The 13,038-nt window shown below is 46.5% G+C and overlaps 1 protein-coding gene across 1 annotated transcript in view; it reads left to right on the forward strand.

The window, feature by feature from the left end:
* Nucleotides 1-4,836, forward strand: part of LOC119437216 (O-acyltransferase like protein) — a 98,190-nt gene extending 93,354 nt beyond the window's left edge. Inside the window, exon 14 of the mRNA XM_037704264.2 lies at nucleotides 3,807-4,836. Within this exon, the coding sequence (XP_037560192.2) occupies nucleotides 3,807-4,028 (222 nt within the window). The 3' untranslated portion in view covers nucleotides 4,029-4,836. The remainder of the gene's footprint in view (nucleotides 1-3,806) is intronic.
* The last annotated feature ends 8,202 nt before the right edge of the window (nucleotides 4,837-13,038 follow it).

Consider the following 13,038-nt stretch of genomic DNA (forward strand, 5'->3'; position numbering starts at 1 on the left):
TTTAAAGTTTCTGTTGCGGCGATAGGTAACCCTTGGTACATCCTGGAACGCTTTTCTCAGACGCTCGTTACTTGATAATATTGGGTGGTACTTTCGTAGGATGTTGTTTATGTTTGGGAGGGCGTTAAGAATATTTTGTTATAAAGGCTGGTGGTCTATCAGATTCTGGTGTAGGTTGTTTCTTAGCTAATGCCGACTGCCTCTCTAATCTTGACGCGACGTCATAAGCCTGATAGAGAGGAATTTGTGGACGATTTTGTTTCGCTAGCGTTACTTTAAAGTCATTTAGGTGGTGGATACAATCATTGTCGTCGCTACAGATTCTTCTTATTCGTTTCGCTTGCCCGACAAAAATTTCTCGCTTGCAATGTCGCGGGTGATGACTGGTGTAGTCTAAATACTGCTGGCTATTTGTAGGCTTCCGGTATAAAGTGTTGTTCTCAGTTTTTCATTTTCTATGTAAACCGTCATGTCGAGGAAGTTGATCTGTCTAGGAGAGTGGTGAGCAGTAAACTTAATACTCGGGTGAAAGCGGTTGAAATGGCTAATTACCGTATTTATTCGAATCTAGGCCGATAGTTTTTTTCAAATAATCACATACGAAACTCTAGGGTCGGCTTAGATTCGAGGATTTAAAAAAACGCGCTAGTTTTTAACTGAAACTGATAAATATGGTGCATAGTTAGCGCCATCTAGAAAAGTCAGTATCTCAGCCGCTACTAGCCGCGCCAGTAGCCAACTGAAGTACACGAGCGACGTCGCCATTTTGCCCTGCGTCGTATCGGTAGTATCGGTATGGTGCAGCATCGGCGCGCGGTGTGGCGTTATCCTAATGGCACCAAATGGGCGATGCCACTATAGTGCCGCTTTCTAAACGAATACTGTATTTACTCGAATTTAACGCGCACTTTCAACACGACCCTAAATCTGCGTCGGCATCTCAAAATGGGCGCCTCGCACGCGCGTCGAGCCTAGCTACCGTAGCATGCGGAAGCTTCCTCCGTGTGCTGCAGTACACGTGCTTAGGCAATAGTCTACCGTCTGTATTCACGTTCTCAGCGTCTGCTCTATCAGCATGAAGTACGGAGTTCATCATGATGCCGCATTTAAAAGGAAAGTGATCATCTGTGCGGAAACGGACAGAAATCGGGCCGCATCACGGGCGTTCGGAGAATCCGAAACTTGCGAGCGGGACTGGCGCAAACAGGAGGAGAGGATTTTCGCCAGCAAAGCAATGCGGAACGGTTTCAATGGACCGAAGCAGGACGTAATCTGCGACGATCCACTCCGGCGATACGATCGCCTTGGCCCTATCTTGAACGCAATCTGCGACGGGTAATGAGTCCGCCTCGCGCCGTGTTTTCGCCGCGTTGAAGCGAGAGGCATGCTAGCACGAAGGCGCGCTTCGTCTCCAGCGTTCTGACAGTTCGTTTCCGCGGTCAACGAGCGAGATGTGTTCATGTTTGCTTGTGCGCGCGTGACACCGTGCTTGTTAATAGCAGTCTACTAATTTGCTATCGCATTCGATGCATCGCCTTTCGGGCGAAACTGCGACTTTTTTTTATTCATCGCAACTTCAGTGCATCGGGAGGAAATCTACTTTTCCAAATGACAGAAAGTTGTATTTCTGTTTGAAAGCATGAGGTGCGCGGTACTGGTAAAGGACTTTTTTTTTCCTCACGGAAAACGGGTGCGCGTTACAGTCGAGGAAGCGTGAGAATCGAGTAAATACGGTAGTTGTGCTAGCCGTAGAGGCATCGTCAAACGTTCAAGCCGGGCGGAACTTCGGCATCGGTCTGTCGTTGGAGGGGGCCACGGGAGATGGTTTTTGTGTGCGCCGCAACGTGCGCTTCTTCCAAAAATGCAGCATCTCAAATGCGCTGGATGGTACTGAATATAGCGCACTGTTTGAAGATGTCAGCAGTAAGCAAGATAGCGACGAGGCTAGCAGCGATGGTGACATAGAATGAGCTCGGCGTGTTCAAATTTAATAAATGCTGTTTCATTTTGCGAATGCTGTCCTCGCTTTTTTCGTTCGGCCTACATTCGAGGTAAGTTTTTTTTTCTGACTTTGAACTTTTGGGGGGTCGGCTTAGAATCGGAGTCGGCCTAGATTCGAGTAAATATGGTAGGTCGGTTAGTGCGTTTGTGCCGTGTTCCCATATTATGAATATGTCGTCAATGTAATGCAGGTAGGTGTGGGGTTTTAAAGGGTATGATTTTATCAGGTTTGCTTCAAGCTGTCCCATGAAAATGTTGGCATACGTGGGAGCGAACGGTGTTCCCATGCTTGTGCCAAAAGTTTGTAGGTAGTGAATAGAATCGAATTCGAAATAGTTGACTGTAAGAACTCTAGAATTTGTAGGTAGTGAATAGAATCGAATTCGAAATAGTTGACTGTAAGAACTCTAGAAGTGACAGGTAAACTTCAGGAGCGTGCACTTAAGGATTGATTGTGAGGGGCTTCGACACGGCTTCAATTCCTTCCCGCATGGGTATGTTTGTATAAAGAGCAGTCACATCTAAAGTTACTAGAATAGCATGGTTGGAGAGAATTTGGTTAGCGTTAATTGAGTCGATAATTCGAAGGAAGCGGGTAGTATCTTGAACAAATGATGGTAGGGTGGTTGGGATGTTTGACAGATGGTGATTTAAGAATGAATGATGGAAGGCATGAATGTTTCAAAGGGAGCTTTAGAATCTATTTGCTATGCTAAATTGAAAAGCATAAGCAACAGCACTTGGTTATTGTTCAATGAGTTGCTTAGTCTTTCATTTTTTTCATTATTCGATTGTCCGTAATATTCCAACCTCCCTTTGCTTTCACTCAATCCTTTCATTCTTTTATCTATATATCTACGCCCCCCCCCCGTTTTGCTATTTTTTTGCCCCTGAACACTATTTTTCTGCCTCTAGTTTCATTCTCCCCATCAGACATGATAGTTCACTGACCTCCAGCAGAGCAGACACAACCCCCCTCGCCCCCCCCCCCCCTCGTCGTCCAGACCCCTTCCATGAAAAGAGGAACCTGCCATGGGACACGTCAACCTGCTAACACAGGCTGCTGCCTCAAATTCCTCCACCAACTATCAGTAGTGCATTATATTATTTTTCAATTCTACACCCTCGCCGCTAACACACTCTCGCTCATTACCTCACCCATCCACCTTACCTTTTCTCCCCTTTAGAAGAACCCTACCTATATTTATATGTGCCGAGGAGAGCATATGTCGCCTTGAAGAAGACAAGTCCCCTTGTCGAAACTTTGGCTCCGGCTCTCACCTTGTTCTCGTGTTCTTCAGACTGCAGCCACATTTAATTTCATTTGCTGAATGTTCAGGACGTGGGGTTCATTTTTGCTGTCTCAATTTAACAGCACTGTAGTCAACCGGCACCGAACCGCTTTCACTTATATATGAACTGCTTACTGAACACGCATCTTGTTGGGCCGAAATCAAAGCAATAAGCTTTCTTATTCTTACTAAGAACATGTAATCATTTGCTGGCCATGTATCGACAGTAGAATGTTTGTTACAGCCAATTGGCTATTGCCTTTTCTCACGAAGTACTCTAGCGTACTGTCCTGTGAGTATCCACCTTGGGCTGATCTTCAAATAGCACTTCGTATACTCGAAAGCAGACCGCCACAAGCACTAATGAATCCCAATGTAGCCAACATGTTAACAAAGGTCACAAGCCAGTGACAACCAATTATCACGAGTGAAAATCATTGTGGATAAGCACAAATATTTTTTATACAAATGCACTGTTGCCGTTAACAGACACGTACATCCGGTACCGCGCAGGCCTACGTGCTGCTGCATCACTTCGTGCTCAGTCTGGTGGCTGCGGCCATGCTCTCGCTATTGTTGGAGCAACCCTTCATGCACCTCGAGGCTCTTGTGTCCGAGCGGCTGGCCGCAAGGCGCCCACCACCTCCGGAACCCATGATCCAAGTGCCGCACATCGAACGACACTGGCTCGACAAGGGGCACGAGAATCCCGCATTCGCCAAAGAGAAGCTCTGACCACCTTCCACACGGGTCGAACGTTGAGCGACCATGGCTATATCCTATAGGACCACTACCACTACATTGCACTTACACATCGATGAGAGACGTGCTATTTCTTTCCCTTTCTCATCTCCAGGTGCACTCACCAGAAAACTACTATTTCAAAAGCGGCAAACACTTGTTCAAGAAAATCCCGAAGATTCACATGTATTTAGGACTGGACTGTGGTAGGCCCTTGCTTCTAAAAGTGAAGGCGTCAAATGTACACTACTGACCATCCATAGGCCTTTAATTCCCGCACCTCCACAGCTCTGTGAAGCGCCTATTCTAAAATGGTTATTCCCAGTTACAGCGCTATGTGAGGCGATTTTATAGGAGGAAAAACACTGTGCATACATGTTTTGGTGGAACGTAACAGTATTTCTAATAGCCACTGTACTGCAGCAGCTGTTACATCAATAAACCTGGATCTAGTTAATAGGCTAATCACCTGTAGCTGTTGGTCACGCTCGCAGCAGAAACAGTTGTGTCAGTCAAATGTACATTCTTCAATAAAATAATAATGAAGGTTTCAGAGAAAGCGGAAATGAGAGACGCGACATTCCAGCCATAGCTGATGCTAATTTCTACGCTGCGCCAAGTCTGCAGCGCATTGCATGCCTTGTCCCAAGTTATACGAATAACGACCGCACTTTGCCTTCATTCGTGGGCGCGACTTGCCTTATCGTGACAAGCCTGATCTTCAGGGCTAAATCAAGATATACAGGGCCTTAAAGGGCCACTTCGGTGATTTTTCGATGTCCACTGACCTTAATAAAAATTTGAATATGCATTCACTTTAGCGCTCTGATTATCTGTGCCAAACGACATAACTGCGAGTCATTTAGTTTTCCGGAAAAAGACTTATCAAGATTGGCAGCGTCTTCCCGACTCATGCCCACGAATGTGAGTTTTTACTGGCCACTCTGTGTTTATGACATCAGAGCCTACACCACCGCTTCACCCTGAAACGACGAAACTGGCTCCTTTTTCTGCTAGACGGCGGCCGACAATCGTCGCTTTGACAGACATGATGACCGTTGCTTCTCTTCGTCTAGCAGCAGCACAATGGGTTGAGCTTGGGGCTCATCCACTACCTCGCATGGCGGCGGCGGGTCAAAAGTAAATGGCGATCCTTCAGCGCTGATATCGCTGCTGAATTCGCCGCTCAAATCGCCATTCTCTAGCTGGAAAGAGCCAGCACCCCGTATCGTCAAAAGACATCGTCAGCTTTGCTTTTTGGGATTAGCACCATGTGTACAGCATGTTTAGCACACGTTCTGCGTGTCTACATTACAGCAGTGTAGGATCTGATGTCATCGACTCATCGTAGACCTTCCACGAGGCAGCTATCCGTTTAGATTTCAGTACCTCGTGTACTGGTTATTCAAAATTATTGATGTGCTTCCAAGTAAATTAAACCACCCTACGAGTGGTAGGACTGTCCATACCATTTGAAAATGAGAATATCATATAATGGGGGGCTAAAAAAAGCTCCGGAGTTGCCCTTTCAAAGTAATATTATCAGTATTTGTATTCATAATGCTTTGTTAACTACGAAAATTCTGCTTACACAAGTGGTTTATGTGCTTTTGCGGGTGAAATCCTCGCAAATAAGTAGTCAGTAAGTGCATAACTAACAACAATATGCTAATCAACTTTTTTTTAGCGATTACAGTATACAGTTCTATTATGTACTTGTAGACGATCGTCTTCAAGGACACCTCCATTCTGTAAGATACTTCTGGAGCGTCTGTGTAATTATTAAATTTTACGCTCAGTACGTCCTTTTCGTATTCAGAGGCAAGAATCTCGGCACAAGCACAAACACCCCATCTGACAAAGATGATTGCATGGGCAAGGGACAAGCCAGCCCTGCCTTGGCAGCCGACAGCATGAGCGTAGCTCTTATCAGCACCACACAGTTACTCGACTAATATGCTACGCTGTGATGCCACCTGTGAATGCAAAATTAGTGTCAAACTTAATTATGAATAGCTCATTAAACAAGCACTCCGAAACTACCAAAAATTCAGAGCCCTTCCCCTGTTGAGCAAATAGGGGCAAGCGAAGCTTGTGGCAAGACGACGCTGTCGCAGGCGTTCTACTTCATTTGGCCTAAACTCAAGGTAGGTGGCTCTTCGCTGACGTTTAGCCTCAACATCGCGCTTCTGCAACTTGGAGTCCTCAACTTGGGGTTTCGCTTGGGCTTTGGAAGCCCTCACGCTAGAATCGGCACGTCGACGACGAGCCCTTTCCCGAGCGAGTTCGCGGCGCCGTTGCTCAAACGCAGCCTACTCCTCGGCGAAACACCATGTGGGCCTTTCCATCTAAGCGCCGAAACTGATCTGAGGCGAGGGAAGCCCGCCGGAGCATGCACGAACCCCCTTCCTTCCCTTTCCCTCCCCGCAACACACCAAACGACCCTGATTTGCAGCGCACGTCACTTGATCCGGCAACGGCGCAGCTTTTCCCACACCAGCTCTTTCTTTCTTCCTTTCTTTCTTTCCTTCCTTTTTTCTTTCCCTCCTTCCTTCTGTATTTATTTCTTGTCCCTGGCTCATACCTGCATATCCAATGCGAGTCTGAGCTATAGTAGTTTTAGCGTTACATTGTCGGCGCAGGCTAGCGTATACAAGCTTCCCTTGAAAAAGATGGAATTGTATTGGGGGGAATATGATTGTCTTCAAGTACCTAATACAAAGGTTTACAACAATCGTGAAATTTTAAAAAAATTAACTATTATTTGTTACTTAGGTAATTCTGGACCCTACTTCCCTTTGAAATTTGTGTCCACCAAAGCTCAGCAAAGGCTGGAGCGCACCCTTTTCTCCTCGCCCGATGCAAAGGTCTGTAGGTGGCCTTCAGAGGGCATAAGAGCTGCTTCTGAATTATTCTTCGCATAATGCAGTCTATGACTTCTCTGATACAGAACGAACACTCTGGTAGGTAAACTCGTAAGTTTCTATGTGTTTCATATTACGTGGCTCAAATACACTTGATTTTGTGATTGTAAGACAGGAACAGTATTTCTAGGGCTGAATAATATGGAGCATTATATTAAATTGCATTACAGATTAGGACACCTCTTCAAAGAATGTGCACGTTTCCTGGCGTCCGGTAAAATTAGTCCTTTAAGTCTAAATGGCTAACGAATGAAAGGTGCCGGTACGGAATCCACCATATGTTGGTCGACAGATTGAAATATCTCGTTGGTGATGACCAGTTCGGACGTTAGTGCAGGGGATCACTCAATACGATTTTTAAGTTTTTTACAAGCCCTGTCACGAATTACTTCCCCTAATCCCATCAAAAATGAAGTGTTGCACTTCATAGAGAATGCAGACACGGACATCGTGGCACTGAATAACCCAAATTGTGCGAGGGAAGTGTTCGTACATTACTACACACCCCTTCTCTCCAGTGCGCACATTGAGCGAGTTTTCAGTGTTGCTGGCAGATGTGTTCACAAAAAAATGAGGGAAGATAACCGAATAAAATTTTGAAAAATAATACTTATAGTGAAGATAACATGTGAGGGGCTGCAGGATACACTGAAAGAGCCAGGCCAGCTCCTTTTATTTACTCTATTTGTGCAATGTTAATAAAAGTAGGGTGGAAAGTAAAGCTGAAATAATTGATTGTATTTTAGTAATTGCTTGGTTGCCTTCGTGGGATAGCAGTAATTAGCAATTGTAATCAATAATGTCTTTGAAAGGAGTAATTGTAATTGAAATCGGTAAATTTTCTTGAACGTGTACAAGTCTGATGTATATGCACTACACCATTCACAAGCTGTGACAAAATGTACACACCTAATCACGCGGATGTGCAGCGGGAAATGTTAACGCAGCATCATCACAAGGATGAACGCCATGTATGATGCTTGTCGAGAAAATAAGTGCTATGAGAGGAGTATGAAACGAGATCTATATGACACATATATATTGGAATACACGTAGGGATTCAATGTTCCTTGGGTCACCGTTGCACATAACCATTCCGGAGGATTGGCAAATAATGGGTGCATACCCAGTGATCCCTACGCGGTGGCTAAAGACTGGAGTAGCCAAAACATGAAACATTAACGGAAATCAAGGTAGCCGCTGAATATTACATGCTCTTATGCGATATTGACTTATAAGCCGAAATTATACAAGCAGGTTTTATGTGGTGCTTTGTTTTGATAGGCGGAAGAGAAGTGCTCTCACTGGCAATACTTTGTCACTCAAAATTTCATGCACTATACACGGAATTACTCGGGATTTGACTTCCTAAAGCAACCCACGGGCAATAGGAGCCATCGTAGTTTGGGGCTTCAGCAATGATTGGGACTCCCCATGGAGGGTTAATAAAGGTGCACTCAAAGTACGGTGCACGAGCATTTGTTTAAACATCCTAGTCTTATTAAACCTTTCACTTTACGATTGAACTGGCTAAGGAAAATTGGATAGTCGACCACGTGCTCAATTAAGCAGTGCACCTCATCCTCTGAACCACAACGGCGGAAAGAAAAAAATTCGAGGACACCGAAGTACTGCTTATCAGTTGTGAATGTGAAAGCATTAATGTACACTTGAACACCGCTGGGCGGTCCTTCGAGTTATGAGCTCCTCGCGGGAAAGCGAGCGCATTGAGACTCTTCGCCAACACCTCATAGATAGCACAAGGCCGATGAACTTCGATCCGTGACATCATGCCACCTTGCCCGGCTGCCCTAGAATATAATGGGGACGCTCCCAAGTAAACCGCGGTGATTTTGACGTCACCGCTTTCATCACGTTGGGCTTGGCAATGGACATTTCGGCCCAAATAGCATGACGTCATCAAGCGAAGTGCACAGGCCTGCTACCAAAGAGGTGCGGGTTAAGCCTAGTGGGTAAGACACTCGGATTCTGAACATTGGGCAGTAGGTTCACTACAGTGAACGTTCTTCCTTTAAATTTATTCTGTGTTTATACATTAATTATTTTATAACGATTACTCAGGTGCAGCTAGAACGCAGGCGTGAGGTGGGCGCAAGGAACGGGTGGATAATCCAGACTTCTGAGAGGGAGGGTGACATGGCGTCGCGGGGCAATGCTGTATCAAATCACAAAACACTTGGTGCTCTCTCGCTGCTGCAGCTGTTCCCTTTTGCCCGCTCTGCTCCGTCGAGGCACTCTCGTGACGTGGTATCCCAGCCGATGAGAATTTAGGCTTGTCCAGACGATATACGATTTTTTCGCTGAATGAGGTATTTGATACTTTCGGATCAATAAATTCCACAGAACCCATCTCTCAATGACTGTCGACGATAATGCGATTCACATTGAAGCAATGCAACGAAACACTATATTGCTGAAGACACATTTATTTAGAATATGTCGTTGTCATAGTGAAACTTTCGTTACTTTGACTATGTGACGTACACCATCTCTGGTATTGGCGCACTTTGCTATGACACTCGCTTGCTACGGTCGGCCACGAACATGACGGCGTGACGACGATGCTGTGATGAGGATGGAATGAAGATGATGGAATGACAAAGACGATATGGTGACTATATCATGATGACCATTATGATGATCCTGAAATGATGTATATGGTATAGCGACTACCACGTGACGGCAACCGCAAAATGAGAATAGGATTAAGACAAATGCATGACGGCGGTGGCCTGACAATTACTGTATCAGGAACGCTATAAGATGACGATGGTGTGACAATGACTGTATGACGACCATAAATCACAAAGCTACAATGATGGACGACAATGGAACGACCACGACTGCATGACGACGACGGTATGGTAACGAATGCATGACGATGATGGTCTGACGACGACAAAATGATGACGATCGTATAACGGCCGCATAATCACGGTTGAATGTTGACAGCAAGATTACAATAAAATGTAATACACACAAGCTGCTCACCTCGGGCTCTGCCTGCACTTGGACAGATGGTAATGAGTTTGCTTTTCAAGCCCTCAAACGTGCATTAACATCAAACCCAGTCCTCCGTCACTTCGTTGAGAACGCGCCTACTTTTCTGCACACCGACGCTAGTGGCCTTGGAGTCGGTGCTGTCCTTCTACGGAGTAATAGCACTTCTCGAGAGAGAGAGGTGTTACGTATGTCAGTCGCGCACTCACGGCAGCGGAACAGAACTATCTGATGACCGAGCAGCAATGTGTCGCATTAGTTTAGGCCTTACAAAAGTTTCGAATATACCTTTGTGGACGACACTTCACTGTAATTACCGACCACCACGCCTTATGCTGGTTATCATCACTGAACAATTTGTCTGGACGCCGTGGCCGCTGGGTACTGCGTTTGCAAAACTACACTTTTGATGTTGCGTATAAGTCTGGCAAAAAACATCAAGATGCTGACGCTCTCTCTCGCTGCCCCCTGCCACTTTCATCTTCGAGAGACTCCCTTCATTCTTCGTCATGTGATGACGATGTCGCATTGTCGCTTGTGTTATCATCACTAGCCGCCACTCACCCGGTATCTTCCAATCATTGCACTCAATTCGCTTCATATCAATGCGACGATCCATACTGCAGCCGGATTATTCAACACCTATGTGTAGCTTCTACTCCACCTAATGCCAGATTACGTCGCCAACTATGGCAGTTTAAACTCAAAAAGACTGTGCTGCACTGTTATGTTTATAATACCGATGGACACAATGGGGTTCCCGTTCTACCCCATTCACTGCGTTCGCAAGTCCTCGAAGCCTTTCACGATGACCCATCTGCTGGCCACTTGGGTTTTCCCAAAAAGAACCGCCGTATTAGGGGCCGCTTCTTCTGGCCTGGCCTGTCTACCTTTGTGGCCAAGTACGTCGCTTCGTGCGCACTTTGTCAGCGCCGAAATGATCCACTTCACCCCCTGCTGGCCTTTTGCAGCCACTACGGTGTCGCGAGGCTCCTTTTGACGTCCTTGGGATAGACCTGGCCGGCCGTCGTCCCATAGTGCCACCAGGTCATCGATGGATCGTGACAGCTATTGACTATCTTACATGGTACGCAGAGACCGCTCCTCTACACTCGGGTTCTGCCTCAGACGTTGCTGCCTTCTTTCTGCAAGCCATTGCGTTGCGTCATGGTGCACCTTGCGTCCTGCTGAGTGATCGTGGCAAGGCTTTTCTGTCTACAGTGCTTGAAGACGCATTGCGAGCTTCTGCCACGGCTCATAAGACAACATATCTGGCCTACCATCCCCAAACAAATGGTTTAACAGAGCAATGCCATCGCACGCTGACGGACATGATATTGATGTACATCGAACAAAGCCACAACAATTGTGACACAATTTTACCATTTGTGACATTTGTTCATAACACTGCGGCTCAACGAACTACTGGGTACTCCCCTTTCTACCTCATTTACGGTCGTTCGCCAACGTTCACCATCGACGCCTCCTTCTTCAAGGCCCCCACTAACACGTCAGCAACTATACCTGAACACTTTGGGGCTCGACTTTCCAATTGTCGGTGATGTGCTCGCCTCAATACCGAAGCCAGCCAGGAACACCGCAAGCAGCGTTACTACAGCTCACACCTTGACATCAGCTTTTCCTCTGGCAATGAAGTGCTCCTCTGGACACCTATTCATACTCCGAGCAATGTGTCCTGAGGCGCCACAGCTGTAACACACAGGCAATGCGCGACCGACGTTGTAAGCCTCGGGATCAACCGTGGGATGTTGCGAATAATAAACGTGATCTGCCGAATGCTGATTCGTGGTAGTAGCTCGATGGGTGCACTGATCGTGCGTCATGTCGTCAGGAGAGGAACGTCGATGCTGTCACAGTTGATCAACTTGACAGTCTGCAACACCTGGCATGGCAGACAATGCCGACACAGCAGATGCGCGTTCTTGAGGTTGGTTGCAAGCGCAACCAATCTGTTCGACATCCGCCCCTGTGGTGTGTCGTTCAAGTTCTTTATGGACAATTTGCCTTATAGTTGCCGCAAGGTCAAATTGAAAACTTTAGTTGTCGTTATCTTCAATGCTTGCCACTGTTGTGACATTCGCTAACCTGCCGAACTTTGGCATGATACGACGCAGCTTCAAGGCCTCAAATGTGCGGCAATGCTTGATGAGGTCGGTGACCGAGGCGAGACTCTCCTTTCCGATTAAATAAATATAAACATCCTCGGCTATGCCTTTGAGAAGGTGTCCAACTTTGTCCTCTTCGGACATTCGAGGATTGACCGTTTTGCAAAGCTTCAGGATCGCCTCTATGTACGTAGTACAGGTCTCACCTGGGACTTGAGCGCGCTGAAGCAATGTCTGCTCAGCCCGCTTCCTTTTCGTCGTGGAATCGCCAAAGCACCCTGTGAGGTCAGTAACGAAGCTGTCCCACGTTGTGAAGGAATCTTCATGGTTCTCGAACCACACTAGCGCAGTGTCTGTGACGAACAGAACGACAGTGTTGAGCTAAGCCGTGGAGTTTTAGCCCTTGTACTTACTCACACACTTGTAGTGGGTGAGCCATTCCTCCACGTCCTCGCTGAATTTTCCTGAGAAAGGACGGTGTTCCATCTGATGCATTCAGTTCCCGGTTGTTCACACTGGAGCAGCCAGAGAAGGCTGTTGGTCGCCGCTGTGGGACATCGGGATCTCAACTGGTGTCGGAGGCAGTCGAGCAAGGCATCGACTTTGGCATGGCACTTGCTGCAGCAGCTCCATCGTCTTGGTCGAAATACCCAGCACCTCCACCACAAAACTGTTACGGTTAATGTTGAACCGGCTTTATTTAAAGGACGAGGTTGATGGTGAAGTAAAGATGGCGTCCAGAGGCTGTGCCAGCTAACCTCTTTCTCCTCTTCTCCTTGCCCGGCTCATTCCATAGCAATATGATAAATCTGTAGTAGCAGAAGCAATCGAACGGCAATTCCACTGTAAGATTTTTAGAGAGCCTATAGTGAAGACAATGGTAGCGGAAACTGCCTGATCTGTAATGTAATGTACAGATGTCCCTAACGTGTA

This window comes from Dermacentor silvarum, chromosome 1 (assembly GCF_013339745.2).
Source record: "Dermacentor silvarum isolate Dsil-2018 chromosome 1, BIME_Dsil_1.4, whole genome shotgun sequence".
Classification (NCBI taxonomy): Eukaryota; Metazoa; Arthropoda; class Arachnida; order Ixodida; family Ixodidae; genus Dermacentor; species Dermacentor silvarum.